The sequence below is a fragment of the Cydia amplana genome, chromosome Z (genome assembly GCF_948474715.1).
Source record: "Cydia amplana chromosome Z, ilCydAmpl1.1, whole genome shotgun sequence".
NCBI lineage: Eukaryota > Metazoa > Arthropoda > Insecta > Lepidoptera > Tortricidae > Cydia > Cydia amplana.
The window spans coordinates 1,862,073-1,877,877 of NC_086096.1; the positions used below are offsets into that span (position 1 = coordinate 1,862,073).

The 15,805-nt window shown below is 36.9% G+C and overlaps 1 protein-coding gene across 2 annotated transcripts in view; it reads right to left on the reverse strand.

Annotated features, from left to right (window-relative positions):
• Positions 1-3,795: 3,795 nt before the first annotated feature.
• Positions 3,796-15,805, reverse strand: part of LOC134660912 (inhibitory POU protein) — a 65,628-nt gene continuing 53,618 nt past the window's right edge. The window contains exons 3-4 of one of the 2 annotated variants that reach the window (XM_063516790.1): positions 14,707-14,886; positions 3,796-5,026 (exon numbers count right to left, since the gene is read on the reverse strand). In XM_063516790.1, the coding sequence (XP_063372860.1) occupies positions 4,322-5,026; positions 14,707-14,886 (885 nt within the window). In that variant the 3' untranslated portion in view covers positions 3,796-4,321. Of the gene's footprint in view, positions 5,042-14,706; positions 14,887-15,805 lie in introns of both variants that reach the window. The other variant, XM_063516789.1, reaches the window with a different exon arrangement.

Below are 15,805 nucleotides of genomic sequence, written 5' to 3' on the forward strand. Positions count from 1 at the left end.
CCTCTCTGTCGCACTTGTAAATTCGTACGTAAGTGTGACAGGGAGGTAACACGTCGAACGTAGTTCGCGGTAGACCCTCAGACTCTACATCATGAAAAGACGTCCACGGTGATACCTAAACGACAAATCGCAACCATTACCAGGCAGGCCGAATAAAACCAGGGTTTACTAATATTTCTATTTTCAATTTTTTATTGGTTTCCGAAATAAGATTGTTTCCTTTTATTATCAATAACAATTAATTAATAATGATTGCAAGAATCTAGGCCCTAATTTAACTTATCATAGAAAATGACAATAATTTAAAATTATAAACTGGCTTAAAATAATCGCATCAGGCCATAATTTAAAAAAAAGACAGTCTAATTCTCTGCGCTATAAAAACCCATTAGGAGGTTATTTTTTTCACAACATAATGTCAAACAAAAACTCCAATTGCTTGTACAGTCAGCAGCAATAGTTGCTAAGCGGGCGAGGTGTTCAAAATCTTGACGCGACTTTATTGTTAGGAGTATAAGAGCGTGTCAAGGTAATTTTGAACACCTCGCCCGCTTAGCAACTTCTGCTGCTGACTGTATTATAACATTTATAACAAATAAACACCATTTTCTTGTATACCAGGCATCGGATTTCAGGGGGCAAAATGTAATGACTAATGACAGTTACAGATCACTAGTGTACAGAAAACTCGATAATTGAATTTATCGATATAGGAACTCCCTACTTGTCGTAAAATTTTGCCCCCTAAAATCTGAAGTCTGTACTGTTTCCATTAGTATATGCTTTTTTGTAGGTACCCATAGTGTAAATTTTATTGGATAGCGTGACATGACGTACGCGTTTGCGTTAAGTGTAATTTTATATGGGATTTTGAGTTTCCTAAACGTCCCGCTTGGCGCGCTGTTCAAAATCCCATACAAAAATAGACATAACGCAAACGCGAACGCTTGTCACTTCATCGAATGAAATTTACACTAGGGTTTCCGGAAATGCTTTTATACAACAAAATATTGGTTAGGGGAGAGTAGGGTAATTCCGAAAGCTTGAGAGAAATATTCAATAAAAATTTAATTGAACTTTAATAAAACTAATCTTTATAGACAGTATAAAATTGCTCTTCTACTAATGGATTTTTTTAGCGTTTCACAGTCATAATATGCTAGAGAGGGATAGTATACAGTAAAGTTATACTCTAATTAAACATATTTGTCTTTATTAAAACAGTATACAGTTCAATTAAAATGTCCTACTAATAAACAACTTGTTTTTAACAAAGTACCTATAATAAATTAATAATTATTTTTTATCAAGTTCAATACATATATAAATAATCCAGTTTGAACATTAGTTATTTATACAAAAACAAAATTATAAGAAAAATATGAAATAAATGACATACCTATCCCCCTCTTAGAATTAAAAACAACGTAAATGCAATAAATGTTTAGTCTAAATGTAAAAACGAACCAACCATCGTTGAATCGAGTTATTTGACATGTATTTGTAACATAAATGACATGTATAATCATCAATCATTCACAGAGTTTTTAAGAGGAAAGGGGACGACCACATGAGCGCTTCTCCATATAAACGTAGTCCTCATTTTCCTCTTTAAATATCAACATTACGGTTAATATGTATACGCAAAATGATGTATATTTACACAGCTCTTCGTATTTTTAATTATATGTTTTTATTTTTATACATTTTTTGAAAGAATAGGTTTGTCGCTACTAACTGATAAATAGGGTAATAAAAAATTTTAAAAATTCAAAGTGGCATAAATATATGATTAATATACAGTAAATTGTGTAAGACTACCGTGTATAGGTAGGTTTTGGCAGTGAAATATAGGCAATTTGACTAAATTGTTTTATCTACAGTTGTCAAATAACTCGTTCCGTTACATCGAAATCTTTAAAATATAATAAATAGTAAAAATAATATCACACTAAGTTTCTTAAAGCGTCAAAAACATTAAAAAAAGGACTAGAATTGTTTCAGAATAAAGCATTTTACAACTCAGTTGTATACGAGACTAAATTGTTTGGTTCATTTGTTTATACACCGATAATGCGACGCCTAGCGCCTGTAACACGTCAAATTATAAATTTGCTATTACTGTATCGATTTTAAATATTATTTTAGTAACATTTCATTGGATTAGTTTATTTTTATCATTTTTTGCCTAGTTTATCAAAATATATCAACATAAAAAATAAAGAAACATTCGACGTATATTTAGTTATTTCGTCTCGTATACAACTGCCTGACTTAAAACATTATTTGGTAGTTTCAGTAAGACAATATATTACTATCAGTTACAATAATTACCGATTTCTAAATTGCACGTGTTGATTACTTATTTAGATTCTATATTTACAAAATATCTTTTAAAAATACTATTTATAATTCGCAAACATTTTTACTTTTTTTTTAATTTCTTAAGCTGTCTCGAACTGGATTCATGCTTTTAATCTGTAAAGAAAATTGATGGAAATTTTCTTTCTTAACACATTCTCCGCTGAGCTACGGTCGTAGCGATACGTCGTAGCCGAATGATGACAGATGTTATGAATAGTCACGTGAGTATTTCCATATATTATTTAAGTTTCGATTTGCGTTTCTTATCAAAGACATCTTGGCTAGTCCCCCGTAGTCATTACTATAACATGAAGTATGTTGTCACTAAATTTTGCAGGTCGCGTAATTGCCCGAATTTACCCTAAATTTTGCCTCTTAAGGTGAATTCAACTCCATATAACATTGATGGGACATATTATTATGACATATATCTTTAAAAATTTGTCGTGTTTAACATGTCATTAACAATTGTGCCATTATTAGAAATGTAATGTGCATAAGGCTATGCCCATGGAGCATCAAGCGGAGCGTTTATAAGAAAAACCTATTAATATGCTTTTTTTAACAATATCAACATTATTACATTAAGCTGTTATATTTAGTGAACCAAATACAATTAAAGTTTAAATTGATATTTGATTTAATATTAAATGCATCACATTTTTATACTCTAGCCGCCCTAAGGCCTCTAAGCCGATAAAAAGGTCTTCCATTCAATTATAATTAGAATTTGTATTTTGACATATCAAACTTGCATTTGATTGCTTTGCATGTTTTGATTCTTGGGTTAGAGGTTAAAAGCACTCCCGTAGGTATAGGTACAGTCAGCAGCAATAGTTGCTAAGCGGGCGAGGTGTTCAAAATTACCTTGACGCGCTCTTATTTTCTTAACAATAAAGTCGCGTCAATATCATTTTGAACACCTCGCCCGCTTAGCAACTATTGTTGGTTAAGAAAGAAAACTTCCATCAAATGTCCGGAGATTTGGCCTCAAAACTATCATACACTTATTTTTGGCATGCTTTACATCAACAGCACGAATCCTGCATTGTACTAATTCACTTGAATTATATAACTATTCTAAATGCCTATTAGATCGAAATGTGTTATTTACAAATGAAATTTTAAAACTATTTTGGCTAAATGTCACTAGTAACTTCTTAAGCTAATTTAATTGTGCCTTTTGTGAAATGCGTTTTTATATTAAATTATCGTTAAACCATGAACTACTGGATACTATCTACAACTAAAATTGAAAGTATACCCTTAACTAATCTTTGTACAGTTTTATAGTATCAGAACAGAACTAACGAATTGATCGAATTATATAGAATTAGACAAGTAATATGAAGAATTTATACTAATAATTAACATTAACATTTTTTTCGTGTTCCTAAAAGTTAGAGAAAAAACTTTTTCTTACCACGTTGCGATTTTGTTAAATTTTGTTCATGCTTTTGATCGCATCTAATAAGGCTTCATCTCACATTTTACTTGTCCAATCCACACACGGCTCGAGCGCAGAGCGGATCGCTCCCGCCCCGCTATCGCCTGTGGCCGGCGCCACTACCGACGCCACACGACGTTCAAGTTACTTTAACATTAAACACAGAATATTGATATTTGCAAGGCACATTCTCTTTAAAATCCTGAATTTCAATTTTTCATGTACAAGATGTTAGTAAAACATCAAAACGGCAGAAATGATACGATGAAGCGACCTCTATTTACTGTAATGATATGTATATAATCGAATATATACCCTGTGTCTCGAAAAATATAATATGAGAATACAAAAGGAGCTACGCTACGAATTGAGATGTGTTAAAGGAATGAGATCGAAACGATTATTGCTTACGAGTGGTTGACCCCAGGGGGAGACCGGGCAAGGTGTCGCGGGCGGCTAGTACCCGTACCCGGTACCCGGGTAGAGCAGCGCCGCGCCGCCTCCCCCCGGTCAGTGCTGCGCGGCGAACTTCATCCGCTTCTGTTTCTGCCGCTGATTGCAAAACCACACCCTTACCACGTTCTTCTTCAAGTCAAGTTTCTCCGCGATCGCTGCTATTTTCTCTCCGGAAGGGCGTGGTTGGACAGCGAAGTACGCTTCGAGGCTTCTTTTCTCTGGTGCCGCTATGGATGTGCGTTTGCGTTTCTTCTCGCCAGCGGGTAGGACGCTGGGCGCGTCGGGGTCCCGTCTTTTGTTCTTCGCTTGAGCCTCTGCTTCTTCCAACCAAGCTTGTAAGATTGGTTTTAGAGCGATCATGTTGTTGTGACTTAGAGTAAGGCTTTCAAAGCGGCAGATAGTACTTTGGGAGAGCGCTCCAACACCAGGTAGCTTCAGGTTCGCTAGTGCTTTCCCGACGTCTGCTTGGGTCACTCCCAATTTAATCCTTCTCTGTTTGAATCTCTCCGCAAAAGCTTCAAGCTCTCTTGGATCTGTGTCTGTATCTGGATGGAGAGCGGCCGACGGGTGCGCTAGATGAGCTGGTGGTGCATGCCCTAGGGACCCTGCGTGGTGGTGATGATTCATGACATGGTTCATCCCGTAGCCGTGCAGCTGGTGGTGGGGGGGCGCGACCTCCCCCATGGGAGCCAGGGTGGTCATGGATGAGGAGCTGAGCGGGTCCAGCATGTCGAGACTCTCCATGCCGTGGTGGCCCATCTGTGAGAAGAAATGCTTTTTGTAATTCGTTTTATCGTACTGTCAATAGCTATGGCATTGGTTTGGAAGATGGCTCAGTATTACTATTACTTATTGCAATAAAGGAGATGTGGTAAAAAATTATGGGGGTTTTTATACTTCAATGTGTTTATTTGTTGTGACCGATAAGTATACGGAGTATGTATAATAGTAGTTTATGCAACAGTGATATAATAAGGGTTCTTAAAATTCAAGGGTCGAAGTTACAAAACGAGACGTAGTCGAGTTTTGTAAAAAAAGACCCGAGAATTTTAAGAACCAATTATGAGCTGTTGCATACATTACTTTTTCTATGACAGCTGCAGCAAAAAAAAAAAAAAAAAAGTTATTATTAAAAAAAAAGAGTTATTATTAAAAAAAAGAGTTATTATTTAAAAAAAATTGAGTTATTATTTAAAAAAAAATTGAGTTATTATTTAAAAAAAAAAGAGTTATTATTTAAAAAAAAAAGAGTTATTATTGTAAATGAAAACATACCTCTTTCAATCAAGATGATCGGAACTTGTATCTTTAAAAAAAATAAAGCAGTTGTATTATACTCATAAGATGACTGCTAGCAGTCATCTTATGAGCCTATAGACAAAGCATTCAAATGACATTGCTTTAGATATCACTGTCAGTCATTTAATTGACACATTTAAGTGCTGGAGTAGAAAAAGCATTTTTAAAACACTGCATACCGTAAGTGCAGTCAGAGAGTCAAACTGTTAAAACAGTCTTCTAAGATTAAATTTTATGTAATGTGTTACTGTTACGGACCGTACCAGTATCTTTACGTGTGAAAGAAGACATGCAGATCGAATACCGATACCCTTTACACCACGCCGTCTGTCTGTGGCATCGTAGCTCTTAAGCGGATGGACCGATTTCAATGCTTTTTTTTTTGCTTTAATACCAGTTTTTTGTGGTATAGCTCTTACGAGTAAATACTAATGTTTGATAAAAATCGATGCAGCAATTTGAAGAGTATCACCTCTTTTCCAAAACGATGTAAGGTATTATTGCGCGTAAGGCTTTTTTTTAATTTAATGGTTATATAATAAATAGCCAGCAACATGCATAAGACACCTCTGTAACTGGAAGCGTCTATAGTCTACGCTGTTCTGTTCTGTTATGTTTGCTAGGTATAAAAGAAGACAGATCGGCTACCGATGCTCCCTCAACGGATACTAACTCAGACACACAACCCCCTCGGGACGGTGTACAAAATTACGGACTTACGGTTTGACGCAGTTACAAGGTAACTAATGGCGGTTGGCAATTGTTTTCTTGTGTTTAAGACGCGGGGGCTATAGAGGCTCGCGGATGACCGCTTGATCATAAAAGTATTACCCATTCTCCTCTATATTGACATTATCCAATAACAAAAAAGCTAATTTCCACAAAAACCGTCCGTTACAATTCCCCATAAAACAATGCCGTACTCATCGCTCAACTATACACAAGCATGATAGGCTTCAGAAAATCAGAGTTAATGGCATCCTCTCGACCCGATTGTCCAACATATGGGCACAAACACTCGAGAACAGAACAATGTATACTTCCAGCGATCAACGTCACAATACTCCCCATACAAAATAAGTGTTTGCGCACAAGGGGAGGGTAATAGGACGAAAAATAATGCATTTTTTCTGCCGCGATAATCTGCTTTCATCTGGTATGATCCGGTTTTGGAAATAATTATTCATATTATAGTTCGTTTGCTTGGGGGAGGAGTTTTAGATGTAAATGTGAAATTGATAAAGGTTATGTTTTTCTGGAGAAAAGGGTTAGTTTTTTAGGTGTCTAACCCAATTTATTTGACACCGTGATATTTTCATATAAATTAAATACAACAATAATATGAAATTATAACGTATGTATGTATGTAAACACTTGATTGTACATAAGACAGGTTAAAATACAACGAAACAAAATATATAAAATGTACAAAGGTGAACTTATCCCTATAAGGGATCTGTTCCAGTCAACCTTTGAGCAATTGAGAGTGATATAAAACATGATTGACAAACGAACACTATGTGCAAAAAAGTAAATAAAGTAAGGTAAAGTATAGTATGACGTTTAAAGTAACACTTGCACAGTCTGTGCTAACAATATTGCTGCCATCTTAGCTTGGTCTGACTCTATGTAGAGATCATGTTACCTTGGGTTAGAAGTACAATTTAACACTAGGTTAATGTTTTAGCCGCTTAACCCCGGGTTAGTGGGATGGTGCAAGAGGCGCTAACAATCATAAGGCACAATCGGATTGTCGCTCTTGGTGGCGGCTAGGTTCCATGTGACACTTAATGAATTCTGGGGGCCTAGCCAAGATGACAATCGTACAACCTACACCAAAAGAAAAGACAAACCGGGCAAGTGCGAATCGGACTCGTGCACGAAGGGTTCCGTACCATTACGCAAAATTTAAATACTGCAAAATTATAATATCTTGATGACAGATGCTACGAAAAATCACGTGACAGTTCCCATACATTAATTAATTTTACTTTTTCTATCAACAATAAAATGGTCTTTAAAACCTTCGCGTTTTGAACACATATTAACTCACATTTATAGACGGGTCTAACGCGAAATTTATTCAATTACCTTTATATACCGACGTTTCGACACAGGTTTCACTGGTCATGGTCGCGGCCAACTAAAGTCTCAGCAAAATGTCAAAACAGAGATTTGTGCAACTACCCGACGAAAAGTGTCGAAACCTGTGTCGAAACGTCGGTATATAAAGGTAATTGAATAAATTTCGCGTTAGACCCGTCTATAAATGTGAGTTAATAAAATGGTCATCTTGGCTAGGCATACTGTTTTGAATTTAACGCATACAATCATGTGTCAGCAAACCATTTGTAGACCAGAGCCCGTACCATGAGTCATTGACATTGTCAAAACTGATATAAACGCTTTCGAGAACGTAATTTACTTTCTATACATCTCGCTTGCCCTAATATGCGAGTACTAGCGAGATGCATAGAAAGTAAATTACGTCCTCGATGGCGTTTATGTCAGTGTCAAACTAGTGGTAGTGGTACAGTACATAGCCCCCAGTAATAAAAGTACCATTTAAACGGCACTTGCGGCTCGCAGGTGAATCCTTGCCCCGCTGTCCCCGCGATGGGGTGCGTATGTCACCCATGTACCCCACGCTCCCCCGTGGGTTGAGGGAGGGGACACGTCGATAATATCGATATGGCAAATTATAATTGTAAATATCTGGGAGACCGAGCTTTGCTCGGAAAACATATAAAAACTCAAAAATGCGCGTTTTCCCACAAATAAGACCTAGGATTTGGATCGATTTTTCGCCCCCGAAAACCCCCAAATAGCAAGTTTTACCGAAATCCTTAGAGCCGTTTCCGACATCCCTGAAATGATGTAAATAAATAAGTACTTATACAAGAATTGCTGTTTCAAAGGTATAAGATAGCTAATATCTACAGGGTGTTCACGAGGAACCCGAATTTTTTTAACCACGCATTTCTGAGGCCAAAAGGAGGAAAAATGTAATATGAGTTTAGATCAATCTCCCCTCGTATGATAACTTAAAAACGTGTAGAGTCGGACCAAGGTAACTCTGCATAGCATCTGTAATATAAATAACAAAGTGTAACAATGTCAACATTAATGTCAAATATCTATAAAAATAATTTATATAATGGCACCCCTCACTTTGTTCTATTTAAATCGGTGCAATGTTACCTTAGACGGACTCTAAAATTTATCGACATTCCCTTTCCATAATTGACCGACACTTGTCCCATCCCTATTCCTGATCGCGAGTAGATATTAAATAAATTATATTCCGTTAATAGTGATTTGTATCACAACGTTATGATTTGGACAAGTGGCCGAATTTACAGAGGGTCGGGCCACGAAACAAGCGACTCACTAATCGATGCATAAAGGACATTGCACGTACTATGTATAGTTTGTAGCTTTCTAATAGAGCCCGACGTCTAATCCTATTGTCTATTGTTAAGTAAAACCGCTCGTGCCATGTGCCACAACCACCTGCATAAAAAATCGTTCGTCCACTTTACCCAGGTAATGGAATTACCTACAACTCCTATGGAAATTGCAATAAGATTCAAAATAAACTAATGGATAAACATTTTGTTAGCATGTGTGTGGTCCGTTCAACTCCGTAACCGAAGTACTGAGTGCTGGCAAGTCGAACGCTACAGAACCAGTCTAAAATGTGTCATCGAGATGCGTAACAAAGTCGCGTTATCGGAGAGCGCACCTACACTGGTTTTTTGAGCGTTGGACTAGCCCGCGCTCAGGTGCCAAATAGAATAATTAAGACCCTTTTTTGCAGGTAAGTAGCACGTGCGGTTTTACTGAACAATAGACAATAGGATTAGCCGTCGGGCTCTATTAGAAAGCTACAAACTATACTGTGTACGTATATTAAATAATTATTAGGCCTAATATCGAAGGTTGCAAATAGAGTTCTGAGATAGTGAAACACGTGTGATACGTTAAATAGTAATTTATTGATTGAAGCTTTTATAAATATCCATCGCGGGCGCAGCCGCGGCTATATTAAGTTACATGTAGTTAAAATAGGTAGCTATCCATTCATGTGTCCTACAGACATTGTAAAATGTATTTTAAGGACATAAATATGTAGGTATATAAATTTCCTTTTTTTGACATTTTAAACCCCATTAAATATAGTCAGCAGCAGAAGTTGCTAAGCGGGCGAGGTGTTCGAAATCACCTTGACACACTTATTCTCTTAATAATAAAGTCGCGTCAAGATTATTTTGGACATCTCGCCCGCTTATAAACTTCTGCTGCTGACTGTACATAATGTAAATTTATAAAATAACTAAAAAATTTAACGGCCCTAACCTAGTCAGTGACTCAGCTTACGAAACTGATTATATACTTATAAATAATACAAACAATATTTAACAGGAAGTAATTACCTATACGCTGAAATAATACGCATGAGAGTTGTATATGACATAAATAACACTAAACTTGCCTGTATAATAATCGCTAGTGAAACCGCTCATGAACCCGCTAGTTTCGCGGCCCCACGGCCCCTAGGGTTGACAAAAATGATGAGTGCGTTATTATTAGTGTGCGTGAAATAACGCATGCGATCCCTTATGTTAGGGGCCTGGGCTCTCTCGTAATGACACTTGTGCATACATGTTGACGAACAAACATACGCGTTTCGTGCAAATGAGTCTGAATATTATGGGGGCCTAGTCGTGACAATTGGTAAAAGAAAACGCGAATCGAAACTTAAGTAGGTATTACCTAATGTATGGAAATTATTACGTGACATTTCCAATTGGACTGCCCGTTTATATATTATTAGGGTCTAAAAATTTATGGTTTCTAAGGCGTAGTACAGTACCCTTAGGGGTACCCGTACGTTAGGGGTACTGTACGTAAGTACGTACAGTACCCCTAACGTAAATTTCATTCGATAGCGTGACGTGATGTACGCGTTAGCGTTAAGCGTCATTTTGTATGGGACTTTGAGTATCCAAAACGTCCCTCTTTGCGCGCTGTTCAAAATCCCATACAAAAATAGACATAACGCAAACGCGAACGCTCGTCACGCTATCGAATGAAATTTACACTTCTGGCATTTTTACAGTACTTATACAAATTTACTTTCTGCATACAGCTTTTAAAAACGTAAAAAAATGAACATGCCTTTAATTAAAGGTTCAAGCGCTATAAGAATAAATGATGTTTACTAACTACCTACTAAAAAAATTTGACCGACATTTCGAACTCGCTTTGTAATATCACCCTTATCCAAATTTTGATAGCCATGTCAAAACACAACTCCATAAAACATACGAAAACGTACACACTTGTTCTGTATGCTTTTAACGGTCGACTAGCCCCCAACCGACGCAATGCGTGACTACTGACCCTTCTCTTTCGAATCAGAATCACACAAGTCCAACGTATTGGTGGGGCTATAGGACTTTTTCGCGCAAGGGCTTCTATTCGAAGTGCAAACACACATAGGGTGGGCGCCCTGGGGACGAAGAAACGTGACAATTTGTGCTGAGGACATTTTTAGGGACAGTAAAACTGGGTTGTGATCTGAGTTATTAGTGTTAGGCTATCTTGCTTTAACGTTGATTAAAAATATGAAGGTACCTTGAGTACTCTACTTTAAGGCTCGACTTTCAGTTTTTAATTAAGTTCAAACTCGAGTTCGTTACAGAGGCCAATCAAAACTGAGTCTCCATTCTCCTCCCTGGATATCGTGAATACTTTGAAAAATCTCTTATCTGACACTGCTACTCAAAGTTGAAAAGCAGTAACTCTGTATACCATAGATACCACATTTTTCTTTTTTTTGGCAGAAAAAGATACGCTAGTTTATCGACTTTATCGAAAATATATTTCAGTAATATTAAAATCCAGGGAGCTAATTTGCATATAAGAACTCTTTATTTTAACCCCTAATCCTAAAGTTTGAAATTAACATCACAGATTTTATAAAAATCGAAAACCATAACTAAAGTGTCTTCGGATTCCCACAAACTTCACGTTCCACCAAATCAGAAACGCGTAAGTTTATTTATACTTATCCAACGACCCTTCAAATATAATTTTAAAGTAATAAAAATCAAATACGACACCCCAAAAACATAGCAATCATATCGATGGTACTGCAACTATAAAAATAAGGGTACCCATAAAATTGTCGATGGTACCCCTCGCAGTAAATAATCATAAAGTAAAATGCAGTCTGTCTGTGTCTATGGCGTCACTTTTGAAAGAGCATAAAAACATTGGATTTTCCCCTGAGATAAGATATTTGTATGAATGTAAAAGAATATGCCTTCTTGGAAGCATTTGGTGACTTTTTCATCTTATATTGAGAACGCAAATGTTTTTTATGTGTTTTTGTTAGTAGCAAAATTACTAGGTACACTTTATGAGTAGGTACTGAATTAGCGATTAGAATTGTATTGTGTTATTTACACTTTTGTCATTTTATGTTTTGTTTTAAAAGTAGGCATGTATAGTGCATCTACGAGTATACATGACACCGTAAGATTGTGAACCCGTTAGTTTATAATCTAACGTAGGTTAGGTTAGGTTAGCTTATAATAGTCTCCCTACCGTCAGTTTATAATTTAACTAGCGAGATTAGAAATTGACGAGTCTTTACAATTTTAGGGTGACATATACATAATACAGCTTTAGATTCCTACTTCCGTACTAATATTTTAAAATGCGATAAGTAGTAACTCTGTATGTCTGATAGGAACCTCTTTACTAAAATTTCGTATGGATGTAGTTTGAGGCCCGGGGAAGGACATGGGATAAAAGTTTCTATCAAACATCATCTTCATCATTTCACGCAGTCGAAGTCGCGGGCAGAAGCTAGTATACAATAAATTAGGTATGATTCCATAGGTCCCTATCTGAATTTGGCATTCCATTCCAAAAGATATAATGCCAAATGCCTTAAAAGCAAATTAAATTAACATTAATCTCTAAAGCGACACACCCTGTCAAACGCCTTTACTTAATCAATTACAACTTCAAACCGCGTTCATAGCAATCCCATCACACTGTATCATTGTATCACTACCAATTATAAAGACTACAGTCAATATAGTCCCCTCGTATAGAACCCGTAACCTGTGCTTTATCGCCCCCGGGTCCAACAGTAGCAATTTCGGAACCCTAATTTGTAAATATGGTGCAGGGAGCGTACCCAGAATTGCTCCTTGCGGGACTCCGGTGCCGACTAGCACTAAAATTTGAACAAATTGAATTTAGATCTTATTAGAATTGGTTTTTTGTGCTTTACAGTTGTGTGATAAACTTGTATTGGGGCCATTTTATTTAAAGTGTACAATTTTTTTTATTTGTAAATTTTTACATCATATCTACAATTTCTACTTAATATCAGGAGCTCTTTCGATCCTAACAGGAGAAAAAGGTGATTCTAGTTTGAGAATTTGAGGTGAACTTTCTTTTGTTCTTTGCAAGTTTTTTTAAAGTGATTAATTCCATTTTGCTAGACGTTATGTTTCAGTTACTTGATAAAAAGGTTTCTTTTGTTATGGGTATAACTAGACTGATAATTCGTACGTGGAGGCTGTAGTTTAAGGCATTTCTAACTGCAGATGTGTCACATGCACGTTGACGATTTATATGTACTTATTTGCTGGTCATTGCTGGTTAAACTTTCTTTATTACATGTATCACACTTGATTCGATATTAGCACTTCATTTTGGTAACCTGAACCAATCTTTACTTCAATTTTAAATATTTTCTAAAGCTTCAACAACAAACTTAACCAAATAAAATCGATCGCAGCATGCCAAAAAAGCTTTTTAATATTTAATTTTGCTTAAAGATTGTTGATAATTCATTAAGTATACCAAACATTGCATTACCAAAGAGCAAAAATCACCATCGCATTTGAATAAAAAAAATAAAATCGCAAGGGCGGAACACAATATTGTAGTGCATAAAATTATCTAATTTTTACAGTACCGTATCCCTTCCCCTACGTGCTTGAGTCCTCTGGGACTACGCCCCTACATATGCCTTGAGACTTGCATCTGGTCGGGCTAATGTCGGGGTGAAATATTTTCGCCAGTTAAGTGTTTTTCTCTTTTTGAAGATTACTCGGCTGATGGGTGATGTCGCTCTTTTGAGGATCGATTTTCGGATTAACGGGGGCTCGATTAAAGTGTTCTGGGGTAGCCAAGATGACAATCGAACATTGACGTACGCCAAACGAAAAGAAAGTGTTTCGCGATGACAGATGCTAAGAAAAGTCTCGCGATCATTTCCATACAACAATTGTCATCTTGGCTAGGCCCCTTGACAAGACAAATTAGCTGTAGCCATGATGAAGATAGTTTATCGACAAACGCCAAATAAACGGATGCTAACGAAAGATGTTTTCTACTTATAAATTACTGTCACTTGTCTAGCCCCGTTTGGGTTTGGTTGACTCTTCTACATACTACTATTGCTAACCAGTCTTGCGGGCTCAGCACGGATCCATTTTTATCCACTATCACTATGCCCGTCACTTTCGCACTTACCTACTTGTTAGAACGTGACAGGTATGGTGATAAATGATAAAAATGCGACCGTGCTACTAGGGTTGTACCTAGTTATCTTCCTACTACTACTATTGCTTACCAATCTTGTAGCCATCTTTTTAACCAATTTTTGTCTGTTTTTTTTTTTAAACTGGCGTGTCCAATGCAACAGAAGCGAATGATTAGGTATGCTACGATAGCTCTCTCCATTCTACCTATTACCTAGCAATGATTTAGTTCCATGCTTTCTTCTTTCCTAAACCTGTTATAAAACCATATCAAAAGCAATAATACCTGATGTGGTCTAGCGTTATGTTCAAGTTGCGCAAGGGCCTTTTCTAGGGTCTACTCTATTCCTTACCAATATTTTGTGCCTATTTTATAGACACTTGCTCTCCTATGTATTTAAACTATATCATGATGTGGTCTAGCATTATGCGGCGGTGGTCTGCCGACCCCATGGTGGTACACCATGTCATGTTGGAGCTGCGCATGGGTCTCTTCTAGGGTCTACTCTATTGCTTATGTAGCAATTTTCCCCTATTTTTTTTAAACTATATCAAAAGCAATAATACCTGATGTGGCCTAGCGTTGTGCGGCGGTGGTCCGCCGACCCCATGGTGGTACACCATGTCATGTTTGAGCTGCGGCAGGGGTCCGGGCTGGGGTCCGCTCTGGTGTTTGCTGATGTCTACCGCCGCGAGGGCCTCTGCGCGGCTTAGGAGGCCGTCATTTAGACCACCAAAGAGGTCGCCCTGGAGAAAAATAAGTCAAATTTTAGGTACTTATATAATTGCATAATATTGTATTGGTACATACATACAAATACTACTTAGGTAAGTAGATGGGATCGAAGCTTATTACAGACGGCGCCAGTATAAAGGTTTCCAAAACGTCCCGCTTGGCGCGCTGTTCAAAATCCCATACTAAACGGTTAACGTAAACATGTACGTTACGTCACGCTATCGAATTAAATTTACACTAAGTAGTGGTACAGTTGATTTACAGTAGGGGTACACTTGATTTACAGTAGGGGTACACTTGATTTACACTAGGGGTACACTTGAATTCAACCTTATATCATTACTTAAATTTATTTTAAAAACACTATGTTGTCGCGTATTTTAATTACTTACACCTCCAAAAGAACAATAATAGGTTAGCTGAGTTCCATAAAGTTAAGTTCCTAATACGTTCCTAGTTCTATTTTATAACAAAAAGTTAGGTTAAACGTTTTATTTGTTTATATTAAATTAAGTTTATATGATATAAATATAATACATTCACATTAATTAAAAAAACATTGAAATTATATCAATGTCTAAGTATAGTTCATAACAAAATAAACTTCTAAAACATCCAGCCATCACAAACAATTGGCGCCGCCACTTTAAAAAAGGCCTCAAATTTAAAAAGTCCACACCCGAGATCCCATCAAGAAGTCATGAGCGCTCAACCTTCGGTCGAGTATTACTCTAAATTATTTATGAGCACCCCTGGCCTGAGAGCTCCTCCTGACTCCCAAACACACGGTTTTATAGCGAACACCACTTTTAAAACGAATAGTTTTCTTTTCGATTTGCTCGGGATGTGGCCTGAATTTGAATCGTGGATGTGTGGATGTTCGGAGTTTAAATTTCGAACGATCCTTTCAAATTTTGGCGGTTTACGAGC